The following is a 27,951-nucleotide window of genomic DNA, read 5'->3' on the forward strand; positions in this document are numbered from 1 at the left end:
GTCGTAAGCAGAATGTTTGTTTTGCATCCCTTTCCTATGTGATTTACGAAATACTTTAATTATTTTTTTGCCTCCAAGAGTTGGTGTATCGTCACATTCACACATAAGAAACACATACACGTATCTCTATGTGCAAAAGCGATCGATGACCCATTTGTTGTTCCTTATGCCCACTGTGCTTTACTCATTGTCACTTGTGGCCACAAATACAACCTTCATCTTTATATTATTCTAAGTGGGACGAGCAACTGTCAAATGGGGGGAGAAATATACTGTGAGTGTAAACCCCAAGTCCTCAAAGCCAATAACACTGTCAGCAGTGCTGTCACATGTTCAATTTGCCACTAGTTTATCAGCATCGGAGAAATTCTGTACCTTCTGTATTGAAAGGTGGAACGTATTGTCACTTACCCCAAATTTTATTTTTATGCCTTCCCCATACCTCCGTAATGCACACACTGATGGAATTATAAAACAGCAAACAGCTTTTTTTTTCTTTCCATCTTGCAGATGGCACGCTAATCTTGCTTAACAACAAGTCAAGGTCATCTCTTTTTAAATATCGGGATCCTATAGTCTTCAAAATTTGTTTGTCTTTCTTTACTTGATCCTTCTGATACAGTTTCTGTTGCTATCTGTACTTAAAATGATGGGCACTTTCCTTGTCCCATAATGGTTTTGCCGAAGTCTTGCGATCTGCACATTCTGATACTCCACACTCTGTTTCTAAACACAAATAACTGCACTTAATTTTACCACTTCATCGTCAAAGCAGTCTGTGTTGACGATTCAGATGAATCTAACACTGTTATATGGAGAGATGAACTGGCTGTTTGTGTGCCATAGGAGCTTTTTTACAGCTTTAGACGGATTGTCGAACCTCCCTGGCAGTTTTCTCTTCAAATCATCTGTTGAGATGGCTAATATGGGATGTCAATGTGGTTAGCTGCATTCCACGTGAGATTATTGTCTGAGTTCATGAACTGGTTTTGTTCGACGTGTAGCAGACAAAACTTAACATTATTATAAAGGTAAACAGGGTCTTTTTTCATAAGATGTTATCGTCGGCTATTCACTATCCATTTTCTACTCCTAAAACGAAACATTAACCATCAATATACATTTAGTTTGCAAGCGAATCCTGACGATACAGTTTAGTAACATGATACGATATACCTCTCAGGGTCCTTAGCAAACCTAAAAAAAAAAGATGTGGTATCTTCTTCTTGTTGTTGCTGCAATTTAGTGCGCTGCACTACGTCCTTATTTTAAAGACCATTGTACAAAACAAAATAAACAACTACAATTCACTTTCGTTTTCATGATACAGTTTAGTAACATGATACGATATACCTCTCAGGGTCCTTAGCAAACCTAAAAAAAAAAAGATGTGGTATCTTCTTCTTGTTGTTGCTGCAATTTAGTGCGCTGCGCTACGTCCTTATTTTAAAGACCATTGTATAAAACAAAATAAACAACTACAATTCACTTTCGTTTTCATGATCACGCCGAACTCAACAGTAGGCCGCTTGGCGCGTTGCGGGCGTAGTGGGCAACAAAATCGAGGCGAGGTGTCGCGACCTTCGACGGTCGCGACTTTAATGTTCGACTGTGCAGATGTCATATTAACAGGAAGTGCTGGTGTACGCGTGTTTCCCTCTGATGATGTTTGGCGTCAGTAATCTTGAGAGTTTATCAGGGAAGATATGCCAGGGATATAAACAAACCAACTGTGTGTGTGTGGGCAGGCACATGGGAGATAAGTTGTGCGATTGAGATTGGACGTGTGGACAGTAATTATGGTTTCCGTTGCAAGGCTGAAGAATTATGTGATTGCAGGTCTTAGCGCTTGTGGTGGCGCAGCTATAGTGTACTATGGACTTATTTTCGATAGAAACAGGAAACAGGCCTTGCAGGCAGCTTACACGGATAATTTTACACCAAGTGTCAAATGGGACAAAAACTGGGATAGGTTTGTATAGCTTATATCAAAATAACTCTTCAAGTGTTTGTAATGTATGTTCTCATGCCGTGAAAAACTGCTGACTTGCGTTGGGTTTCCTTCACTTATTACAGTTGCAAAAATGTATTTGACTCTGTAAACGTTAACCGTCCTTACTTTTGTGATGTTGGACTTAGCGTACATTCTCAATTCTTACAGGATGGAGCCAACCTCACTTGTGAAATCTTCCAAAGGGAATTCAGATGACAATAGGTATAACGAGGAGTTAGAGAAACAAAAGTCAACTGCTACACGTAATTTAATACTGATACGTCATGGTCAGTATAACCTGTCTGGCGAAACGGACGCCGAAAGAGTTTTAACTGAACTTGGTAAGTCAGATGTAAGTTTTTGAGTATTGATTTAATGATTCAAATTAAGACACCAAATGAAGTAACGATTGTCTTCTGCTACAGGAAGGAAGCAAGCAGCTCTGACAGGGCAGAGATTGAAGGAACTTGATATGCCTTATACGTGTCTTATTCGCTCCACAATGGCACGAGCTGTGGAAACTGCAAAAATTATACATAGCTACTTGCCAGATGTACCAGTGCAGGATTGCAATATGCTGGAGGAGGGTGCGCCAATACCACCGGAGCCACCAGTTGGACACTGGAAACCAGAAGTATTTGTATGTCTGATTTTAAAAAATCGAATTATTGCAAAAAGAAATTTCCTAAAACCATATTTGATCATTTAACAAGAATGTTGTTTGGAAAATAGCATCCACTTACCAATTCTCATAATATTGAATGTATGCACTGTCAGTTACAGAACTTCACTTTTAGTGGAAGGTGCAGAGAATGGAAGTGATCGCTGATGTGGAAAGAGAAGTGTCACAGCAGGAATATATCAATCATGTTGCAGAGAAGGCAGCATATTTAAGTGCTTTAGTCTTGTAGTTGACATTGCATTGTACTGTCATAATACTGCTGTGAATGCAAATGAAACATAAGAAAATGACTTTAGTGGTGATGGAGACATTTGTCAGGAAATGTTGGCAGAGATGGAGGCAAATTGACATCAGCCCAAAGTTGCCAGGCTCTAGGATACACATAACTCATCCACAGAATTGCCTTGAACCGTGGCTTTCAGGATGTCATGTGAAAAGGAAGTTACTAACTACTACAAATAAAACATATCAAAACTAAATTTTATCATTGTAGAGCTCACTGATGATGCCTTGAAGAGTAAAAGGGTATAATGCTTCTGGGATACATAAAATACAGTGCAGCAAGAAAAGGCAGTTTTTGTTTACAAAACAAATACCATAAAAGAGCTTGTCTGGAAGGGCAAGCTGTAGGGTGTATAGTAGATCCCCAAAAAGGAAACTGTCAGTCTTCAGATAGGCTATAATTTTCTCAGCTGATAATGTGATGTGAAACAAAGGTGAATTTGAAATGCGGTTTATGATGCACATTATGTATTACTGAGGAATAAGTCTAAAACACTGTAAATTTCAGCAGTTTCATGCCCTAATTGTATGCTTACTAAATACACTACTGTTGTAATCTGTACCATCAGCAAATGACAACTTCAAATCTATGTAGTGAATTATACAATTAGAATGAGACAATAAACTAGTGTGGCCCAGCTGCTAAATGACCAGTCTCTAATGAAGGAGAAATGTTCAGAGAGTATCATTGTGTTTGCCTTCAATTGCTTTACACATTGCAGTTTTTCTGTTCCTCCAGGTCTTTAATTTAAACTACTGGAAGGTTATCTAGTAGAAAATATACAATTGATGGAGCAGAAACTTAAAGTATATGTTCTATTGCATACTTAACAACTGCTCAAACACTATGATTTAAAATTGCTTATGCAGGATCAACTTTCATTTCATTGTAATGCCTTGGTTTTATTTTATTTTCTCGTAGGTTCTGAGCAGTGTTCAATTTCTCTTTGTCAAAAACCATACAGCTTTGCAACAGGCTCGATGGAGACAGTTGGAAGGGGTAAATTGTCTTCCACAACTTGTTTTGGAAGAATGATGTGGTCAGAAATTGCTAAATGGTTTCTCTTATTCGTCCGAATAAGAGCTACATAAAGCATGGAATAGTTTAACACCATGCTTAGGATTCAGCTCAAATTGATCAGGTGTAAAATGAAGTAAATAAATGGAAATATATATTAAAATGTATTATGATATAGAATTTAAAGCTCTTACATAATTGTATTACAAATGAAGTAAACTTCAGATGACAGGAGCATTAAATTTGCGCCAAATGAGGACTGATCTTCAGAACGTTGCATTAGAAGTCTAGCTTGTAACCTATTATGCTACAAGCAAAAATGTATTCATATGAAGTTTTTACTTACATCCAAATAATCCTCTCGCAAATTCACATGTAGTTACCCCCTTTATTTGGATATCTATGAGCAAGTCGCTTACACACCCTCTTATCTTGGAACACTCAAAAACAGTTTTTCTGTCATTTTTTATTGATGTATTTGTACAGTGTTGTACTACTCACCAGTTGTAACTGATTTTCTGAAACGTAATTTCCAATACAAGGTATCACTGCGAACAACCTTTACGACAGTTGGAGCAGCGTGCTAGCCAGTGATTTCACAGGCATCCCATGATTCAAGTGGATCATTTTAGTGAGCATTCAAGTTATTTGAATGTCGTTTCAATTTTTTTACATACTGAAATTTGTGAGGAAATGTTATACTAATGACAACCATTTAAAACTATTTCCACAAAGTACTGAGATACCCTATTGCTATCACAACATTAATCAACAAATCTAAACACCCTTTTTTTGTCTGGCTTGTAAATGGGTAGATTCCTAATTTTTGGGGTTCTAAAGTCACTGGTGAAACCCATTTTTCTCTGCCATGTCACATTTCCTAGATATACAGCAGACTGTCAAAAAGTACTAGCGAACAGTGACAAAATTAAAACAAACAAGAAATAAATATTCAGAACTTGATACTATTTAATATGTATATGTGGACATCTTGCCAATGGAAGATATGAATGAATTAAAAACATATTTTCAGTTTTAACCTCCCATATTATTGGAAAAATGTGGCAGTGCTCTTCTATTGTTTGCTGATTCATCACTCTCCCTAACAAGACCCCAGAAATAGTCACCCATCATCAAAGGGTTCCAGTGATTTTGATAAAGGTTTTTGATGACATTAGCCTCTTTGGGTATTGAAATGAATCAGTAGTAACAGCTGAAAAAATGTGCCAGACCGGAGTCCAACTGAGACCTCCTGCTTAACGCGAGTGGTCATGTTAACAGTCTAAGAAGCTATATGAGTACACTTCACATTGAATCCAAATTTCCAGCATATTACACACTAAAAGTGTAGGGGGAAACAAGGAGGTGGCTGCTATAACACTGTAGCCCAATTTTAAATGTTAATAATTCATCAACTTACTTGGTGATAAACTTGCTTACCACACTTCAGAAATCTTAAACTGGGAGTCTTAAAGGCATTGAATATCATGAAATGACTTCGGGATGGGATGGGATAAGATCGAGGGAAATTGGTACGGGGAGTGGCAGATGCTATTCCTACAATTTTACTATGTGGAGTAGGGCAAATAATAGGTGCACCATGTATATGGTTATCATTAACTTCCTGTTGTGGTGCCTTTGAAGCTAGACACTGGGGGTGCCAGTTTAATAGCTGCTGCCTGCTATAGTGTCATTCTTAACTTCTGACCAGCAATGTGAAAACTACATCTTTCCATCTAGTGGCATCTACACGGTACACAACATGTTTATTAGGCCCAAGAATTCTGCCTTACTTACCTGCAATATTCACCCGCTAGAGGAACAACTTTCCAGCAATTGCCTACAAATAAGACACTTAAGGACCAGTGCAAAAGAGCACTTACGTGACAAGAAGCATAAAGGCTCTTAAAAAAGTTTGCAGTAAGAGCCTTACTGTGAGGCTCCCAGTTTCACATTAGACAAATTACTGGATCAACTGTGAAGTAGTAGTTCTGGCAAACAGTGAATTTGTTGTGTTGTACACACAGCCCAAACTAGAGAATGCCTTTTACTGTTCATTGTTTTCTGTCATAAATTGCTCAGACACACCTGTAAGAATTCACTATATATGACACTGAATGGAAACTTTTTAGGCATACATGCAGCTGAGAGATGACCCCATCATATATGAGGGTAATCCCAAAAGTAAGGTCTCCTTTTTTTTTATTAGTACATAGACCTGTTTATTTCTACAGTGGTTTACATCAGTTTACAGCATGAACATTTAGCTATTTTTTGACATAATCACCATTTCTGTTGATGCATTTTTGTAGACACTGTGGCAATTTTTGTATGCCCATGTCGTACCAGCTCACTGCCATGCTGTTCAGAAAGTTATGTACCTCTTCTTTCACCTCGTCGTCGGAGCTGAATCGCTTTCTGGCCAAATGTTCTTTTAAACTAGGGAAAAGGTGATAGTCACTGGGCGCGTCAAGTGAGGACTATAGGGTGGGTAGGTGATTATGTTCCACTGAAACTGTTGCAGGAGAGCTACGGTTTGCCGAGCGATGTATGGGCAAGCGTTGTCATGGAGAATGTGTACACCCTTGCCCAACATTCCTCTTCTCAGCTTCTGAATTGCTCGTTTGAGTTTTACAATACCTGTCAGCGCTAATTGTGGTCCCAATGGGCATAAAGCTGACCAACGATAACCCTTCCCGATCCCAAAAAGCGGTTGTCATGACTTTAACGGCAGACCGTTTGTTTGAATTTCCGCGGCTTTGCCGAAGAACGATGCCTCACTGGCATGATTGTTGCTTGGTTTCAGGTGTAAAGTGGTATGCCCAGGTTTCGTCACCCGTGACAATTGAGTCCAGAAAGTTGTCCTGTTTGTCTGCAAGGCGGTGAAGAAATGTGCGGGAAGCATCAATTCATTGGCACATGTGGTCCTCAGTCAGCATGCGTGACACCCATCTTGCGTACATCTGGTAATTCAATGTTTCCTTTAATGTTCTGTGAGTGGTGCTTCGAGAAACCTCAGGAACCATTGTGCAGTGTTCACCCAGGGTGATCCGCCGGTCTTCACGCATGCTTTGCTCAACCTTCAACACTGTCTCCTCAGAAATTGACGGTCTCCCGCTCGTGAATTTCGGTCCGACCAGCTGCAAACTCTCTACACCACTTGCGAACATTTTTGACATCTGTGCACAACTCACCATACACTTCGATCAATTGGTGATTGATTTCAATCGGTGTAGTGCCCTTTGCATTCAAAAACCGAATAACTGCGTGCAATTCGCACTTGGCGGTAACATCCAACAGGAGCTCCATTCTCAACGGCTGCCAAGCCAAGACTGAGCGCCTCAGTGTGGCATGTGCCACACCTTACTTTTGGGATTACCATCGTAGTTAATCTGCTCTAATTCTTTGAATGCTCTTCAGGTTATGCATATCTGATGGTGGGTGCAGTATTTATGAATGGAAGTTGAAAGTGCTGGTCTGAAAGTTCCCAATGATTTTTAAAAATCATGATACATGAAATATTGTATAAGACAGAAGACAATTTTCTTGTATTATAGTTACATATCACACTTTGCACAAGAAGTCTTAGCATGCCAATTGCTGCAGTATTCAGAGACACGGATTGATCTTTGGGTACCTATTCTCAGTGAATAGTATCTGTGCAAACAGATTAGATCTCCAGCTCTTTACAAGGCATGAGGATAAAATCTGTCATTTCTGTTGAGCCCCGTCTTTCCACTGGCAGTGAGAAAGTTATGTAGTTTGAGAGTACCTCCAAAGCCTGTGGTTTGTGTTATTGATTAGTCATACAGAAGTCTGGTATTCAATTTGTAGTATTCAAACAAGGCTTTTCAGTGATGGGAAAATTTGGAATAGAGTTCAGTCATCCTTGTGGGGTCAAAAGAGAAGCTACTTCAGAAAATAAGTAGCAAAATTGATACGCGAGATGCTAAATTAGGATCAAATTTAAGCATGGGGACATAACATTTAATACAGTTATCAGCCTCGTAATAGCTGATTCACTGCTCTGCTATTCACACTTAAGTGCCTGACAGAGGGTTCTTTGAACCACTTTCGCACTATTTCTTTATAATTGTACTTCTTAACAGCATGTGGAGAAAATGCAGGCTTAAATCTTTGTGTATAAACTCAGATTTCTCTTGTTTATTACTATGATCATTTCTCCCTGTTTAGGTTGGTGACAAAGTATGTTCACATACAGAAGAGAAAGTTGATGACTGAAATTTCGTGAAAATACCAGGCTGCAACAAAAAAGGCCTGTGTTTTAATGAATACCACTCCAACTCACTTATCATATCCATGACACTTTCTTCCCTATTTTGCAATAACACAAACCAAGCTGTTGCTGTTTGGACTTTTCAGTGCCCTCCGCCAATACTATCTAGGTCAGATCCCATACTACACAGCAATGCAGGATGAAGGAGCATAGTGTAGGCTGCTTCTTTAGTAGATGTATTGCATCTTGTAAGTGCCTGCCAATGAAACAGACTTTGTTCTGCCTTTCCCACAATATTATCTATATGATGTTTTCAATTTAAGCTGTCTGTAATTTTAATTCCTAGGCATTTAGTTGAATTGACAGTCATTAAATTTGTGTGATCTATCATGTGACCAAAATTTAATGGGTTGCTTTTCATAGTCTTGTGGATGAGACCACACTTTTTCTTATTCAGAGACAGTTGCCACTTTTCAAACCATGTCTGTGTCATTTTGAAATTGGTTTTAATCTTCTGGTGACTCTCTGAGACAATAAATGACAGCATCATCTGCAAACATTCTAAATCATTTATATAGATTAGGAACAGCAGAGGGCGGAGAACACTTCCTTGGGAACGCTGGATATCACTTCTGTTTTAACCAGTGATTTTCCTTCTGTTACTACATACTGTGACATTTTTGATAAGAAATGATGAATCCAGTCCACACAACTGGGGCTGTACTCCACAGGCGTGCAGTTTGATTTGAAGTCTCTTTTGAGATACCACAAAAAGTAAATGACCATGTAGTTGAGAATCGAGACAAAATAAAGAATAATACAGGGGAACAGTACCAAGTTTATCTATTGAAGATCAGTGTATGGCATTTTTTTTCTAATTATCAAAACTTGTCTTTCAGAACCGACAGTTTAGTTAGTATTCAGTGAAAACATAGACTATCCAGTCACACTAATGTGACGACCTGTCAACAGCCTGAGTAACAACCTTTTGCAACATAGACTGCTGTGAGATGTCTAGGAAGAGTCATTGAGGTTCTGGAAGAACCAACAGGTATGTGAAGTCGTGCCAGCTCCAGTGCCTTGGCCCGCTGCTGTAGGTTTCTCTGTTGAGGACCCATGGTGTGAACAGCCCGATCAAGATAGTACCACAGATTCTCATCTGGGTTGAAAGCCAGGAAGTTTGATGGCCAGGGGAGTACGGTAAACTCTTCCTGGTGCTCTTTGAACCCCACACGTACACTGCTTGACACCACTCAGTGCATAGCTAGTTGTGGTATGGTCATGCAAATTCCAGCCTTTGTCTCCAGTGAAAGGCAGTCAGCATGGGTGCTTGAACCAGGTGCCTGCTGCAAAGGCCCGAAGTCAGCTACGATTGCTGAATGGTCATTGAGGAGACACTGTTAGTAGCCCCTTGGTTCATCTGGATGGTTGGTTGCTGAGCAGTTGCATGTAAGTTCTCCTGTGCACTTGGCTGCAGCCATCATTCGCCCTGATTTTCTATGACCTGTGATGCACCATAGCTGGCTGGTGGCACACCAACAGTTTATAAACTTAGCCTATTCAGAAATGCTATCACCCTTGATCCACAAGCCAATTATTGCGACCTTTTGGTCATCAGATAAATTACTGCATTTCCACATCACGGCAACAACTATACTTTCTTCTGCATCCTTCCAATATGCTTTATATACCCTCCATCTGCCAGCTGTGTAGTTATTGCACATGGGTGCCAAACATAGGTAATGGTGACAATAATGTGTCTAGACTGTGTATGTTACACATTTCTCAAAGCAAATAAACCAAAACTTTCATGTAAAACTGATGCAGAAGTTCATAGGGTTATTCCATAAGTTTAATAAATGCAACAGATACACGTAAAAGAGACTTCATCAATAATACAGAGTCTGCCAGAAAAATGTACACACACTTTAAGGCACAAAAAGTATTACTTATGTGTTTATTTTACATGTAATAATTGATCACACATGTTGTACTTTCAGTTTAGCACACAGTTACTTTAAATGTTCAAAATGTTCACTGTTGGTGGCTATACATAGAACAGAATGACGGTTGGTCACCACAACTACATCAGTCAGTATTACAGTGGAGATTGCTGCACGTCACTGTAATCTCCTCGTGAAGTTCCTCCGGCGTGTGTGGCTTATGTCAATTGACGATACCTTTCACAGCCCCACAAGTGAAAAAAGTCCATAGGTGTCAGATCTGGCAACCGTGGAGGGAACTCAATGGGCCTTCTTTGTCCAATCCAATGCCCTGGAAAAATGTTATCCAGGAAAGCTCGTATGGCTAGGTGGTAGTGTGGTGTCGCCCCATCCTGTTGGTAGAAGACCTCTTCACCACCTCCATAAAACACACGCATACCTGGCAAAATTGATGTGTGTGACATTTCCAGGTACACTTCCCCAGTGACAGTAGTGTCAAAGATAAAGGGTCCTACTAAGTACCTAGTGATAGTCCACACCACACATGAACCCCTGGTAGATTGACTGCTTTTTATCCACATAAACATGCGGATTGTCCGGTGCCCAGTACACACTGTTATGCCGATTCACGGTTCCATTAAGTTTAAATTGTGGCTCGTCACTACCTTCGTCACGAATTGTTATTCATCAGTTACCATTTGCTGATAACATTCGCAAAATTGCATTCGGCAATCGGGATTGTCGTCATTAATCGTGTGCAGTAATCATGAAATGTAAACTTTCCACTTTGCAGCTTTCAGAATGTGAACCCCTGCTTCATGTGCACATTGCATAGCAGACTTCTGTGGAGAATTAACACTTTTCCAACACAAGCTTTACGGGCTAATTGATGACAAGCAAGCAGATACACATTTGGCACCTGCTGATTTTTATGATTTTGGCTTAGAGGATGTGGTATGCATACACAAGAGTTTTGAGCCTTCTCTATTGCATGCAAATGTCGCATGATGGTGGGGTGATCACAGTTCATCATATTTTACAGTTCTTGAGTACACTGATGTGGCTCATTGTGGATTAAAGCTTTTAAACAATCTTCACGAAACCCTGGAGGTCTTCCTGTGAATGCAGTCACCGACATCAAAGTGATCCTCCTCAAGCTGAGAAAACCATTTTCTTGCTGTGCTCTGGCCAATGACATTATCCTCATACAAATGTTTCTGCTATCACCCCTCTATTGTACTCAAACAGAAGAATATGTTGGAAGTGTTGTGATTTCTCCACTTGGCACTCCATTTTCTAGCCTACACATCTCCACTCGCTATCTCCAAACAACAAAATGGCAATATATGATCTCAAATAGCAACAGTGAACTAAAAATGAAAAGTAACAATCAATAAAAAAAACTAGAGCAACCGGAATACCAACACGCAAAACAAAAGCTCTGTGAACTTATGCATCCACCTAATTCTTGTCCCTTGAACTTTGTAAGCTGTTGTAATACTATATGTTGTGGTTAGCATACATGCTAAAGGCTTTAGAGTGTTTCTGCCTTTTTCTCAAGGTGCATTCCACCCAAGAATTCAACTGTTTGTCTTGAGGCTCCTGTGTGGGAGATATTCCTATCCTCATAGGGCACTGCATCGGAAATAAGTGATATCACACCCATTGTATCTTGCAGGGGCTATACAGCAACTATTCCCTTCTTGTATTCTATATCCTCCAATGACTGCTCCCTTGCATCTTATAACTAGTAGAGGAGGACAGGAGGGACTTGGGTGGTGTAACTGATTACCATTGTATAATATGGTCCAATCAGATCAGTGTAGGCAATGTATTAACTGTTTATTTGTGAAATGAAGGATAGGCTTAAGTTTGTCTCATGGTCTGCCTTCGACTTTAGCAGTCTGTGGGACAAAATGAGCACAAGTTTTAAAGTTTTGTGCAGCATCCCACGATAATTAGTGACAGGACTTTGATGTGCCATCAGTATTTGTTCCATATTTTTTTGCTGTAATCTACCAGTTGAGCACACTAACATGATAAATTGTTTTATACCTATTAAGTTTACTCTTATTTCTTAACCACCAATGTGGTATCACAAGTGAACATTGGCTGATACGATTTCTTATTGATCCTGTACAAACTGTTTAGGTTGTGACCTCATCTGAGTAAAACCTACCTATTGTTCCTCATGTTCAGAGGAAGGTAAGGAGATGAATGCCAAAAAGTGAGATAAAGAATCACAACCCTCTGTTTTAGATTATCATTTGCCTTTATTGTGAAAGCAGTTTGCTTCTATACCACAACACTGATACAAGCAATTCCTGCTGCTAAGAGGCACCTTTGACACAAAGACTACGACTGTCTCTGAAGCAAGAGGAAGTTGCAGCCAAAATAAAACTGCAGGAGTAGTGTAAGTTTTTAGATTTCATTCTGTGTCACTGCAGACCACTGTAATAACCTCCTGTACTTTTCAAAAGGAAAATAGAAGAAAAGCTGATTTCACACTCCTGGCATAGAACAGGGTAATTTGTATGAATGTTAAGGAAACCGATTTCAAAACCACTGACTTACCTATGTTTGGCAACTACAGGCTGCACAAAAACAAGCCGATATATGTCTAAGGTAGGTGAATGTTTTAGTTTCATCCCTCCCCTCATGAGAGATCGTGTGCTAATACTGTGCAATACTGTCCCCAGTCAACAATGACCTTGAGTTCTGTGAGGAAGTGTGTGCACAAGTTTCTTTGTGTATACCATATCCAGTTGAAGCCTGTAGTTGATAATTAGATCCTGTAGAATTACCACATTATGGGGATGTTTGGTAGGGTGCATGAGTGTCTGTCAGACAAGGAGTCTATGCGGGCAACTGTGAACACTGACCGAGCGAGGTAACGTGGTGCTTAGCACACTCGACTTGCATTTGGAAGGATGATGGTTGAAACCTGCATCCAGCCATCCTGATTTGCATTTTCTGTGATTTTGCTAAATCACTCAAGGCAAATGCCAAGATGGTTCCTTTAAAAGGGCATGGCTGCACTCCTCCTCCACCTGTGCCTAATCCGAGGTTGTGCCCCATCTGTAATGACATAGTTGTTTTTCAGATGTTTAAACACTAATCTCCTCCTCCTCCTCTGTGAACATGGCTTTCATCTTTTAAGAAGAAAGTCTCCACAGCATACTAACCATAAAGGTATAGGAGCAGCAATAGTAATATTGAAATTTAAAAAAAAAAAAAAAAAGTCCTGGTTCATGTTCACAGTAATCTGAATGAGTGGGCAACCTCTGCACCACTCTTCGTTAAATGCTCTTAACAGCTGTGGCTGTGGTGGCAAGTCAGTATGGTATGCAGCTAAACTTGACTTACGCTCTTGTAGGGAGTAGTTTTATGCTAACAGATATCACAAAGAAATTATTTTAATGTTTCAAAGAAGTGAGTTGATGTGTTTCAATTTCCCCTCAGAACTTATTGAGTGATAATCTGCTGTCACAGTAGTTACAGTATTGTTGCTCTCACAAACTGGTAACGGCTCTGTTTAGCTGAGTAAATGACCTTTGCTTTTTTTAGAGAGAGAGAGAGAGAGAGAGAGAGAGAGAGAGAGAGAGAGAGAGGGTGCACACTAATTTAATTAAATACACTCTTTTGAATGAATATTAAGACAGTTCTTCTGTTTGACAGCAGTTTCATCGCGATGGTGCTCGAATTGAGGGTGCATTCAGGAAGTATTTTCATAGAGCCAAACCCAGTCAAACTTCGGACAGCTATGAGATCCTTGTCTGTCATGCAAATGTCATTCGCTACTTTGTGTGCAGGTTTGTATTTTGAATTTTTGTGTAACATATTACAGTCTGATAGTTATTTTATAATTATGTTAATTAATAATGTTAAATGATTTGTGACCAGATCATCATCTCACTGTATGCTCAATACTATTTTCTTGGCACAGAGAGTAAATGCATGGTCTGTGTAGAGTGACTTGAGGAAACATTTATGAAAATGAATACAGTTTAGTCATGGGAAAAACAATTTGTAATGCGACAGCATTTCAATGTATTGCAATTTCCATACAAAAATTACTGTCTAGAAGTACAATTACTGTTTCAGTAAAACTTTTTACCTGTTCAGATTAAGAGCTCTTCCGTATTCAAGCAAGATACACATGGTTGCTGTACAATAATAGCTGGTTTGTTGCATCAATAACCAGTTTGGGGATTTATACATATTATAAAGATATCAGATGTCCTGTAACTTCATTTGACTTTTTCAGCATGTTTCTTCCAAGAACTTTCTTGTGGTTATGCAGGTGCTGTAGTTTGCATCTATTAGGGCTGTTCAATAAAGAATGATCATAATTTTTTTCGAAAATATACCTTTACTCATTCTCATAATTTTGATGGTCCTTATCAAAGTAGTCTCCCATGAATGTAATGCACTTGTCCCAGTGTTTCTGCCAGTCTTCAACTACATGCTGGAAACCACTTTTTGAGAGGTCCTATAAAATCGCATTTGCAGCCTTCACCACTGCTTCTGATGATTGATAATGCCTCCCACGAAGGCATTACTTCATGTTAGGGAACAGAAAAAAGTCACATTGGGCTAAATCCAGACTATAGGGAGGGTGAGGGATGCACTTCACATTGAGTTTTGCAAGATATTCAGCAACAACATTGGCAGTATGTGGCCGTGCATTATCGTGGTGCAGCATCCAGCCTGCATCACGGAAATGTGCTCTTTTGCGCCTGATATGGACTTGCAATGTTTTCAGGATATCCCTGCAGTATTGTCCAGTTACTGATGTGTGTGCAGGTACAACATGCTGATAAACCATTCCACAAATATCAAAAAATGAGATGACCATAACTTTTGCTTTTTTGGGGGTTGGTGATGGAGATTCCCACAATGAGCTTTGCTGTTTGCTCTCAGGATCAAAATGATGTAGCCAAGTTTCATCAGCAGTGATTACATTTGAAAGAAATTCTGGATCTTTCTCTAATGTCAACTTTAACTGCATGCAGACCTGCAAACGAATGTCCTTTTATTCAGGAACATGTTGTGTAATTTTTCTGTCACCAACATGTGGGTGGCAGCCAATGAAGTGTTCAGTGTTTCAGAATGTGATCTTAAGGTAATTCGTCAATCCTCTCACGATGACAGCAGCAGTGTTGATGTTTTCTTCCATAAGAGCAGTAACTGGACCACCAGGTCCACCTTCCTTTGAAATTGATTGCCTCCCCTCTTTAAAAAATTTAAACCAACTTCAAGCTGTGCTGTAGGGAAGAACAGACTCTCCATAGGCCTCCTGTAACATTGTATAGGCCTCAGCTGAAGATTTGTTGAGACAAAAGCAGAATTTCGAAGCCGCATATTGTTCTGTGTGTGTTACCTCCATTGTAGCGGTAGGCGATACTGAACATGTCTGACCTTGCCTGCCTCTCACAGGTGGAACCAGGAGTCCCAACAGTGAAACTACTACGGCGTGTTTGTTGCACATTAAGCTAACAGAATATCATAAGATTAAATTTTAACATGAGAAATTATGACCATAAAAAATTATGATCATTCTTTAGTGAACAGCCCTCATATATACCATGCAGTGGGACTGAGGCTGTATTATAATGGTCCCCAAAATTGATATGCAAGCCATTAACAAAACTTTCCAATCTCAGTATCTAAGTCAAGTTGCAGTGAACTTCTCTGTATGTTCTATGTACCCCTTCATTCAGTGTTGCCAACAGTTTTCCCTCCAGTAAGTTTTGCCGTAGCCATTATAACTTTATAGTCGGTAATGTTGAGTAGAAGGAAGAGTTTAGCATGCAATTTCCTTTTGGGTATAACAGTAAATAATTGCTTCAACTAAATTTTACCATCGTTTGGAGACGAATTCTATAAGTTTCACTCTCTTCCAACCATTACATCCTCCATTACATTCCACACTCTGCAATCTCATTCTCATGTCCTGCAATATATCTTATATCAAAATCAGTAGAATTGGGTAATAAGTTCCAATTCTTGAAAATTATGTTCGCCATCGCATTTTGCAAGTGACCAACTACACAAATTAATTGAAGAGGAATTTGTCAGCAAGAAGACAAGGTGATTGTAAATTGTCTCAATTTAGTTTTTTGGTTTCTATGGCTTGCTGTTTCAGACAAGCTCTTGATTTTTCTTTTACTGAGGCTTTTGTAAATTTCCTCTGCCATCTGCCATGAAGTTATATATACGTTGTAGATTCAGTCGTTTCTAGGTTATTTTCTTGCATAGTATTTTCCTTTGTCTTACCTCACTATGCTTTCCATATGTATTATGGCCACATTGCACTGATGGTTTATTTCTCCTTGTCCATAAATTTACTTCATTCCAGATCCTGTTCTTCTCCACTGCCTATTCATATTAATAATTACCAGCATGTTTTCGGAGGAGGAGGATAACAAGGTAACATATCGTGCAAGTAAATCAACAATTTGGCATTTTAAAGCCACAGAAACTAAAAGCATGACTTCTTGCAGAAAAGCGCTGGCAGGTCGATAGACACACAAACAAACACAAACATACACACAAAATTCTAGCTTTCGCAACCAATGGTTGCCTCGTCAGGAAAGAAGGAAGGAGAGGGAAAGACAAAAGGATTTGGGTTTTAAGGGAGAGGGTAAGGAGTCATTCCAATCCCGGGAGCGGAAAGACTTACCTTAGGGGGAAAAAAGGACAGGTATACACTCGCACACACACACATATCCATCCGCATATACACAGACACAAGCAGACATTTGTAAAGGCAAAGAGTTTGGGCAGAGATGTCAGTCGGGGCGGAAGTACAGAGGCAAGGATGATGTTGAAAGACAGGTGAGGTATGAGCGGCGGCAGATTGAAATTAGAAATTAGCGGAGATTGAGGCCTGGCGGATAGCGAGAAGAGAGGATATGCTGAAGGGCAAGTTCCCATCTCCGGAGTTCTGACAGGTTGGTGTTAGTGGGAAGTATCAAGATAACCCGGACGGTGTAACACTGTGCCAAGATGTGCTGGCCGTGCACCAGGGCATGTTTAGCCACAGGGTGATCCTCATTACCAACAAACACTGTCTGCCTGTGTCCATTCATGCGAATGGACAGTTTGTTGCTGGTCATTCCCACATAGAACGCTTCACAGTGTAGGCAGGTCAGTTGGTAAATCACGTGGGTGCTTTCACACGTGGCTCTGCCTTTGATCGTGTACACCTTCCGGGTTACAGGACTGGAATAGGTGGTGGTGGGAGGGTGCATGGGACAGGTTTTACACCGGGGGCAGTTACAGGGGTAGGAGCCAGAGGGTAGGGAAGGTGGTTTGGGGATTTCATAGGGATGAACTAAGAGGTTACGAAGGTTAGGTGGACGGCGGAAAGACACTCTTGGTGGAGTGGGGAGGATTTCATGAAGGATGGATCTCATTTCAGGGCAGGATTTGAGGAAGTCGTATCCCTGCTGGAGAGCCACATTCAGAATCTGATCCAGTCCCGGAAAGTTACAGCCTAGGTCTTCGTGGCAAACGAATCTGCTCCAGTCCGGAATCCTTGAACCATTACACCAACAACCTGAAAACAGCTTTTGCATCCCGTAACTACCCTCCCGACCTGGTACAGAAGCAAATAACCAGAGCCACTTCCTCATCTCCTCAAACCCGGAACCTTCCACAGAAGAACCCCAAAAGTGCCCCACTTGTGACAGGATACTTTCCGGGACTGGATCAGATTCTGAATGTGGCTCTCCAGCAGGGATACGACTTCCTCAAATCCTGCCCTGAAATGAGATCCATCCTTCATGAAATCCTCCCCACTCCACCAAGAGTGTCTTTCCGCCGTCCACCTAACCTTCGTAACCTCTTAGTTCATCCCTATGAAATCCCCAAACCACCTTCCCTACCCTCTGGCTCCTACCCCTGTAACCGCCCCCGGTGTAAAACCTGTCCCATGCACCCTCCCACCACCACCTATTCCAGTCCTGTAACCCGGAAGGTGTACACGATCAAAGGCAGAGCCACGTGTGAAAGCACCCACGTGATTTACCAACTGACCTGCCTACACCGTGAAGCGTTCTATGTGGGAATGACCAGCAACAAACTGTCCATTCGCATGAATGGACACAGGCAGACAGTGTTTGTTGGTAATGAGGATCACCCTGTGGCTAAACATGCCCTGGTGCACGGCCAGCACATCTTGGCACAGTGTTACACCGTCCGGGTTATCTTGATACTTCCCACTAACACCAACCTGTCAGAACTCCGGAGATGGGAACTTGCCCTTCAGCATATCCTCTCTTCTCGCTATCCGCCAGGCCTCAATCTCCGCTAATTTCTAATTTCAATCTGCCGCCACTCATACCTCACCTGTCTTTCAACATCATCCTTGCCTCTGTACTTCCGCCCCGACTGACATCTCTGCCCAAACTCTTTGCCTTTACAAATGTCTGCTTGTGTCTGTGTATATGCGGATGGATATGTGTGTGTGTGCGAGTGTATACCTGTCCTTTTTTCCCCCTAAGGTAAGTCTTTCCGCTCCCGGGATTGGAATGACTCCTTACCCTCTCCCTTAAAACCCAAATCCTCTTGTCTTTCCCTCTCCTTCCTTCTTTCCTGACGAGGCAACCATTGGTTGCGAAAGCTAGAATTTTGTGTGTATGTTTGTGTTTGTTTGTGTGTCTATCGACCTGCCAGCGCTTTTGTTTGGTAAGTCTCATCATCTTTCTTTTTAGATATATTTTTCCCACGTGGAATGTTTCCCTCTATTATATTCATATATATATATATATATATATTGTTTTAACCCTGGAGTGGTCGGTGTCTGAGACACACCAGCTGCACTTCGTTCACTCACTGTTGTACAACAAATACACTGGCAGCTGTGTGGTGCCATCTGCCTGTCAGTTATCTAGATACAGACATATTCAGCTCATCAGTATCACATTAGTCGCCGTAGGAGATTGTTTTCGGAGCTGCATCGCTGGAGTCTACCAGATGCCACGCGACCTTTTGCCATTACTGGAGGTATACATTAAATTTTTTATTTAACGTAGTAGCTTTTAATACTTGTTAGTAACAGCTGTTGCTAACAGGTATTTTGTTTACCTTCAGATCCAACATGAGTTCACAGAAGACCTACAATTTGGAAAATGATCATGATAGGGAAATTGCACTCCGACTGCTGTTCGAGGCATCTGATGATGAGTTTGATATTTACAGTGATGTGGAAGAAGACAATGTGGAAACGAGAAGAAGATTCGAATACTGAGCAAGATGCAGACTCCAGTGAGAGTGACAGTGATGATCGTGTGGACGAATGTTTTCTGGGAAGAAACAAATCCACAAAATGGTCAAAAGTGTGTCCCCCAAAAATGTTCGTATTCAACGACAAAACGTTGTTACTCATTTACCTGGAGTGAAAGGAGCCACTAAGAATGCCAGAACACCGATGGAACACTGGCAGTTACTTTTCGATGGTGCATTACTTTCTAGTATTGTTGATCACACAAATAAAAAGATTTATGAAGTGCAGAAAAATTATTCCAGGGAAAGGGATGCTCAACTGACCGATGTATTTGAAGTAAAAGCTCTGTTATAAATATTGTATTTACGTGCTGCAAGCAAAGATAATACTAACACCCAAGATAGCTGGGCAGCCAATAAAATGGGAATTGAGTTATGTTGTCTGATAATAGCTGAAAAACGATTTAGGTTCCTGTTGTATTGCTAGAAGTTCAACAACAAGGATATCAGAGAGGAAAGGAAGAAGGTGGATAATTTAGCCCCCATATGAGGTGTTTTCTCCCTTTGTGGAAAATTTTAGAAATGCTTATTCTGTCGGGGAGCGCTGTACTACAGGTGAAAAGCTGGAAGCTTTCAGGGGCAAGTGTTTCTTCAGACATTACACCCCTAGCAAAACAAATAAGTATGGGCTCAAAATATTTGCTTTGGTGGATTGTATTACACAGCCAACCTGGAAATTTATGCTGGTAAGCAGCCTACAGGGCCATTTGCAGTTAGCAACAAACCAACAGATGTTGTGAAACGTCTCATTAATGAGATCTCAGGAACTGGATGTAATATAACTAGAAAATTGGTTCACATCATTAGAGTTAGCTGATTACTTGCATCATAAGACTCTTACTCTGGTTGGAACTATAGGGTAGAATAAACCTGAGATTCCACCAGAGTTTACACAAGCGAGAACAGGGAAATAAGAACCACAGTGTTTGGGTTTCAGAAAAACTCAATTCTAATGTCATATGTCACCAAGAAAAACAAGATGGTTCTGATACTATCCACAATGCATCATGATAATGGAATTGATGCCACTTCTGGCGATGAGAAAAAGCCAGAAATGATAACATTTTATAATGCAAGCAAATCAGGAGTTGATACTGTCGATCAGCTATGCAGCACGTACAATGTATCAAGAAAAACCAGCAGATGGCCAGTGGTGATTTTTTATGCCATGATGAACATTGCAAGTATAAATGCGCAAATAGTATACCATGCAAATAACAGCAGTGCTCGCATCAGGCACAGCTAGTTTCTGAAACTTCTGGCACATAATCTAGCTGACGATTACTTGCGTCAACGTTCCCAGTGCTTATCGTTGCCAAGAAATCTCAGACAAGATATTCAGAATCTTTTTCCAGATGCGGTCGCTGTCCAACCTACAGAAGAGGACCAAAGCTCGAAAAGACAGAGTTGCTGTAAATGTGGTAGATAAAAAAAAACGGTACACCAAGTACAGATGCTGCAGCTGTAAGAAATTTTTGTGTTTACAGCAAGTATGTGCTGACTGCTGAGAGTAGTGCCCACTGAATGTGATATTTCTGTTATAATTTGTACAACACAATTAAATAGCAGTGTTTCCATACAAAGACTGTAATGCAAGTTTTTGTAAAGTGTATGATAGTTTTCCACATTTGTGATGAAAGGCATTAAAAATTAATAATGTGACAGTCAGCAGTTTTATGAAGCACATTTATACTTCAAAATAAGAAAAATAAATTATTTTCCATTGGTCATAATGCACTCCTCACTTTTATAGTGCTTGATTAGTGTTTTTACAAATATAAACTTGAACAGATTGAACTAAAAGTACATTATTGGCGCAATAATGCTTATGGCATCTGTGAGACGCTATGCGACCTACAATGAAACAATATCCTGTGCGACCACTGCAGGGTTAACCGCCGCAGCCATATGGACACACTTCCCTTCTGCCGCAAATTCTCAACTTGTTACACTAGTAGTGTCCACAGCCCATGCACTTACTTGCTCACAGTGAGTCCTTTATTGCTGCAAGATGCTCAGTTTCATTTGTGCGTCAGCACTGAAGTTATCATGGAGGTCATGCCTATAGATATACTGTATGTGGGATGAATCACTTTAGTTTGCACCACAAATATTGCATAGATGGAATGTGCTATCGATGTGCAGTTTTCACAGAATGGATTGATAGCCAGGGGCTTATGTTGTTAGCCAATTGACAGATTGTAGTAATGCTTAGACAGTGTATTTCTTCTGGAAACATTTTTTTGTAACATGGAACAGTACCTATTGACATTAAAAAACTAAAAGTAGGGTAAATTAGTATGTCAGTGATGCTTGTTTGCCAGGATTCTAAGGTGAGTTGTTTGTGAGATATTTTATTTTGAAAAGTTCGCGTCCCGATACTTGTATAATACCTGTGGTAGCACACAGTAAAGAACAACATAAGTGCATACAGTAGTTATGTGGACTCTGATCAGTAACAAGACAATTGACTGTCACAAGTATTCAAAATGACCATGACAGTGTTAATACACACCTCCAATTTGTTATGGAACAACTGCTGTACACATGCTAGCATTTCAAAGGAGATGTTTGGGCAGGCTGCAGTAATACATTGTTGCATATCATTGGTTGTAGTTGACATGCCCTTGTAGACAACATCTTTCAGCTTTCCCCGCAGAAAAAAAGTCTACAAGCATCAAATCTTGGGAATGGGCCAGCCAAAGTAAAAGTCCTGTATGTCCAGTCAAAGGATTTGGAAATAATTTTTGAAGACAGGCTCTGTCACTTTATGCATTATGAGCTGGACAGCCATCATATTGGTACCATAGGTTTCTCCTGGTCTGCAGTGGCCTTGGAAGATGGACTATAAGGAGGTAGCAATACCTGTGAACATTTAGTATTCCATCTGTGAAAAACAGGTCTGTGAACTGATGGTTCACTATCACACAGCACGTGTTTTACTCCACAAATGGTGATGTTCACCTGACAAAGCCAACGTGGTTTGTTAACAGGTCAGTAATCCATGTTTTGGCAGTTTACGTGGGCTTGATTGGTAATTGTGGTTTCATCAGGAGTATCCTGTTGTAATGCCCATGTACAAAAGTTAACATGATTCTGATAATCATTTCCATGCAGCTCGTGATTGATAGAGATGTGATAGGAATGGAACCTATATCGATGGAGAATGCAGAGGACACTTGCCTGATACATGCCAATTTCTTATGAGATTGCATGAGAGCTAACATGTGGATCAACTCCAACAGCAGCAAGAACATTAATTTTCCTGTCTTCTGTCATCACTTGTTTTCTTCTGTTACACTGTCTGTGTGTTACAATAAAACTTTAACATATCTGGTCGAAGAGGTTGATAAATAATTGTTGAGATGGTTGACGTCTGTCAGGACATCTTGCTGCATACATCATACAAAAATGAACTGCATTCTTCGTACACACTCCTTACACCATGAACATGGTGGCTTTTTCTGCATTGGTTAATTCTATCATCCACACATGACCTAGTGCTTGGACAGTCACACACTGACTGACTAACAAGTCACTTTGCACTCAAGGAACACACAAGCACACTGTAAGAAAACATAACAACATCGTACCTAGCAACTATGCTGGTTGAATGGCACAAAAAGGTGTTGGTAACGAAACTTTTCGAAATAAGATATCTTGTAAATGAATGAGACTTTCACTCTGCAGCCAAATGTGCGCTGGTATGAAACTTCCTGGCAGATTAAAACTGTTTGCCGGACTGAGACTTGAACTCGGGACCTTTGCCTTTCGCGGGCAAGTGCTCTACCAACTGAGCTACCCAAGCAAGACTCACGCCCCAGCTTTACTTCTGCCAGTACCTCATCTCCTACCTTCCAAACTTTACAGAAGGTCCCCTGCAAATCTTGCAGAACTAGCACTCCTGAGAGAAAGGATATTGCGGAGATATGGCTTAGCTACAGCGTGGGGGATGTTTCCGGAATGAGATTTTCACTCTGCAGTGGAGTGTGCACTGATATGAAACTTCGTGGCAGATTAAAACTGTGTGCCGGACTGAGACTTGAACTCGGGATCTTTGCCTTTCGCTGCAGAGTGAAAATCTCATTCTGGAAACATCCCCCAAGCTGTAGCTAAGCCATGTCTCCGCAATATCCTTTCTTTCAGGAGTGCTAGTTCTGCAAGGTTTGCAGGAGACCTTCTGTAAAGTTTGGAAGGTAGGAGACAAGGTACTGGCAGAAGTAAAGCTGGGCTGTGAGTCGTGCTTGGGTAGCTCAGTTGGTAGAGCACTTGCCCGCGAAAGGCAAAGGTTCCGAGTTCGAGTCTCAGTCCGGCACATAGTGTTAATCTGCCAGGAAGTTTCATCTTGCAAATGACTCACGCTAGAATTGTGCTACCAACACCACTTCTAATTTACTCTACTTTAAAAACAAAGATGATGTGACTTACCAAATGAAAGTGCTGGCAGGTCGACAGACACACAAACGAACACAAACATACACACAAAATTCAAGCCCTCGCAACAAACTGCTGCCTCATCAGGGAAGAGGGAAGGAGAGGGAAAGACGAAAGGATGTGGGTTTTAAGGGAGAGGGTAAGGAGTCATTCCAGTCCCGGGAGCGGAAAGAAAATATGTCTGCTTGTGTCTGTATATGTGTGGATGGATATGTGTGTGTGTGTGTGCGCGCGAGTGTATACCCGTCCCTTTTTCCCCCTAAGGTAAGTCTTTCCGCTCCTGGGACTGGAATGACTCCTTACCCTCTCCCTTAAAACCCACATCCTTTCGTCTTTCCCTCTCCTTCCCTCTTTCCTGATGAGGCAGCAGTTTGTTGCGAGGGCTTGAATTTTGTGTGTATGTTTGTGTTCGTTTGTGTGTCTGTCGACCTGCCAGTACTTTCATTTGGTAAGTCACATCATCTTTGTTTTTAGGTATATTTTTCCTACGTGGAATGTTTCCTTCTATTATTACCCTACTTTAAGTTTGTTAATGGCAATAGGCATTGTTCCATTCAAAAAGTGTATGTTTGCACAAAAAATACACTTTCTAAATATTATTACGGTCTGTTTATTGGCTAACAATACGAGACCGTGACTCCCAATCCATACTGTGAAAACTGCACATCAATAGCATTTTCCATTTCCACAATATTTGTGGTGCAAGTTTTATTTAGGTAAGTCACCTTGTATTTATGTTTTGTGTCTTGCCTGTCAGACATGGAGTAAAATAATATGATGATTGTGGGCTTCATTGAGAAGTGTCATAAGAGTCCTCTTGACTAATAATTGAAAGGAAACTGCTTCATCATTGATCTGTTATTCAGTTCTCTACGGCTTAAATTTTGTCATTTACTTAAACCACAACTTAACTACTCCAAACTAACTATTAGTATTTCCTCCACAAAGGCAATCAGTAGCTCTTCCAGCCACCTGTCTTACTTGTTTAGTATTGTACCGAATTAATTTTTCTCGTTTCCAAAGAATCTCAAAAAGCTGTCATACAAAAATTAATAATTACATTCTGGGTGTTCAGCCAAATGAGGAAAGGTGATAGTGCAAACAGATAAACTATGAGAAAAGTTTTGTGTGTAATAGAGTTGTACATGTTTTATGGTTTACTGTGTAATTGATTTTGGATCTTGAATAACTTTTGACAGGAGCTGTTGTGAATGTTGATGAAAAATTGTGAATAGGTAGCTTGTATATTTGTACTTTGGCCAACATGAATATGGCAGTAAAGAAATAGCCTCAGCAGTGAATGAATGGAGAACGATGTTGTTACAATTAATATGTAGAGCAGCAAAAAGTCAATTCATAATTCAATGAACAATTGGCCAATGTACTCCTTACACAAATAGGAATATTTCACTCATGTTTTTTGTGTGTAAAGGGTGTACATAAAGTCCGGGAACATTTTCAATTATTTATTGCACTAGAACTAAACCCATTGTAGTTTTTTTTTACAAACATTTGATATGTGAACCATGAGTGACCCGGCAGACATCAATATGGTAATTGAATTCTTGCCGTACCCGTCCCAGCATGGCTTCATCGACTGTGGCAGTTACTTCCCATATTCTCTCCTGGAGCTCTGCTACATCACACGGCAGAGCCTGTACATACACCAGATCTTTAATGTGTCTCAACAGAAGAAAGTCACACGGAGAGAGATCTGGTGATTGTGGAGGCCATTTCATGAAACCACTGCCCCTTCTGTAGCATGGCCGATCTATCGATGCGGCAGCTCCATGTGTTCAGGTACTCATGAACTTCACGATGAAAATGGGGTGGAGCCCCATCCTGCTGAAAGATGAACGGAGAGTCCGATTGCGTTTGAGGCATTAGCCATTGCTGCAACATGTCAAAGTAGGAATATCCAGTGACAGTGCTCTCGGCGAAGAAGAATGGCCTGTACAGTTTTCGATGTGACAAGGCACAAAAAACATCTGTTCACTTTCCCATTAGTGCGAAAAGCAGCTTCATCGCTAAAAGTTAAGTGATCAACAATGCCATCCCCATCCTTATTCAGTTGTTGCAACTGCGAACGAAACTCAAAATGCTTGTCTTTTTCGTCATCATTGAGCTTCTGCACTAGCTCCAATTTGAATGGTTTCATAGACAGCTTCTGTCGCAGGACTTTCCAGACTGTCATTGGAGCCATTTCGAGTTCACGGGATACACAATGCACCGATTTCTTTGGAGTCCTTATGAATGTCTCTCATTCACTTCACTCACATGGGATGTTCGCTTTTTGCCGAGCACAAGAAAACCATCGTAATGAATTTGTTGTGCCAATGGTAATTGGCCTTCCTTGTTGGTGGCTTCCTACTGTACTTGGTTCTGAACATTTGTTGAACAGCTGTAGTACACTTATTTTTGTCGAACACCAACACACACAGAAAGCTTGCTCTGCACCTGAATTTTCCTTGTTCGCGACTAGCGCTGACTATCGGCAAATTACCTAACTACGCTGTGGCAGTATACAGGGGGGGAACCTACTTTCAGGGTTCCTCTTCAAAATGACATATGTATGATATCTGTACAATGTTTGGTTCTTGTGCAATAAATAATTGAAAGCATTTCCAGACTTTATGTACACCCTTTAAATTAGCCATTTATATTCATTTCTGATGTTTGAATTTTTTTTTTTTTTCTCTCTAGAGCACTGCAGTTTCCTCCTGAAGCTTGGTTGCGTCTGAGCCTGAACCATGCAAGTATTACATGGATTGTCATCCGTCCCAGCGGATTTGTTTACTTACGTTCTCTTGGTGACACCGGTCACATGCCTGCAGCAGACATTACATCCACATAAACTTTGAGAGGAGAAACTATTTTGTTTGAGTGGAGTTGATTATTGTTGCTATTTTTGGACTGAGCACAACTGTGGAAAAAATATGTGTACTTTTGATCTGTTTGCTGTGTAATTAGATTGTGTGAAGTGACATTTTTTGTGTGTGTGATAACCAGCTTTTTAAGGAAACTTCAGACATTTAGTGCCTGTTGTAGGGAAATTTTTTGGGTTATTAACAGAAATGAGACTTCCACCTTCTATTCTTGAGCTGCATTTCTTTTTTACCAACAAGACATATTGAACATTTTAGCACTAAAATATGGTGTTGTATTTCATTTGAACATTTTGTGTGACATTTGGAATGTGTTATTTACTGTATGTTCATTTAGTTAAATTTATTTAAAATATTGGACAGTTAGTAAAATTAAAAATGTTGTGTATCGAAAAGACAACATTGAAGATGATGAGGATCAGTAGTCATAGCACTGCCTATCATGCAGACCATTGAGGCAAGTCACCAGACACCAACTTGATGTGAAATGATGACTGATGAATAGGATAAAACTGTTGGAAGACACACATTGAGCTGCTTGAAAATTTTAGTTAATTTATGTAAGATTTATTCTGCAAGTCAAATAGGCTTTCTTTGAAAAATTTTATAATACATATGGCAACTAGACAGATATCCACTGAACAGAAAGGCTGATTACTTCATTTCTGTTATTAAATAGTTCTCTTTAAAGCTGGAGAGTCAGAGAGAAGGTGTATTTACTACCTCTTTCTATGATACGAGCATATAGTTTTGTACATGCCCATCAATACCAGGAATATTGTTCTCGGATTTCTTGTTCATGTTGTTTATCATATATTGTCTCTAATTATGAAGTGCATTAGTGTAGTAACAATCCTCCCATCACAGGTTCTCAGTATATGCATGAGTAAAGAACACATTAGGAACAATTCACATAGTTTTCTACTTCAGGTTAACTCTTATGACACAAAAACATTTGGAAGAAATATCAATACAAATTAAAACACACTGATTTCATATTGGAGTAATGACATATGGTTTGATCACATTATTTGCAGAATGGTTCAAACACAGGCTGTGATAAGTATACGTACTACTGCTGTAAAGCTTTATGGTTTACTCTCATTTGCAGTTACAAATTTCATCATTCTGTGGTTCAAATTGTCAGGATCACTTGGTTATACCATGAAAGGTTTCATTTTGTAAT

At 40.2% G+C, this 27,951-nt stretch overlaps 1 protein-coding gene across 2 annotated transcripts; it reads left to right on the plus strand.

Moving 5' to 3' along the window:
• Positions 1-1,656: 1,656 nt before the first annotated feature.
• Positions 1,657-27,936, plus strand: LOC126100155 (serine/threonine-protein phosphatase PGAM5, mitochondrial). 2 transcript variants are annotated; one of them, XM_049910697.1, is made up of 5 exons: positions 1,657-1,972; positions 2,162-2,334; positions 2,419-2,633; positions 13,834-13,967; positions 26,584-27,936. In XM_049910697.1, exons 1-5 carry the CDS (start codon positions 1,800-1,802, stop codon positions 26,732-26,734), a joined length of 846 nt encoding a protein of 281 aa, XP_049766654.1. In that variant the 5' UTR covers positions 1,657-1,799; the 3' UTR covers positions 26,735-27,936. The 2 variants fall into 2 exon arrangements, with proteins under 2 accessions (XP_049766654.1, XP_049766655.1); XM_049910698.1 differs by having other exon boundaries at positions 13,837-13,967.
• The last annotated feature ends 15 nt before the right edge of the window (positions 27,937-27,951 follow it).

This window comes from Schistocerca cancellata, chromosome 9 (assembly GCF_023864275.1).
Source record: "Schistocerca cancellata isolate TAMUIC-IGC-003103 chromosome 9, iqSchCanc2.1, whole genome shotgun sequence".
Lineage (NCBI taxonomy): Eukaryota > Metazoa > Arthropoda > Insecta > Orthoptera > Acrididae > Schistocerca > Schistocerca cancellata.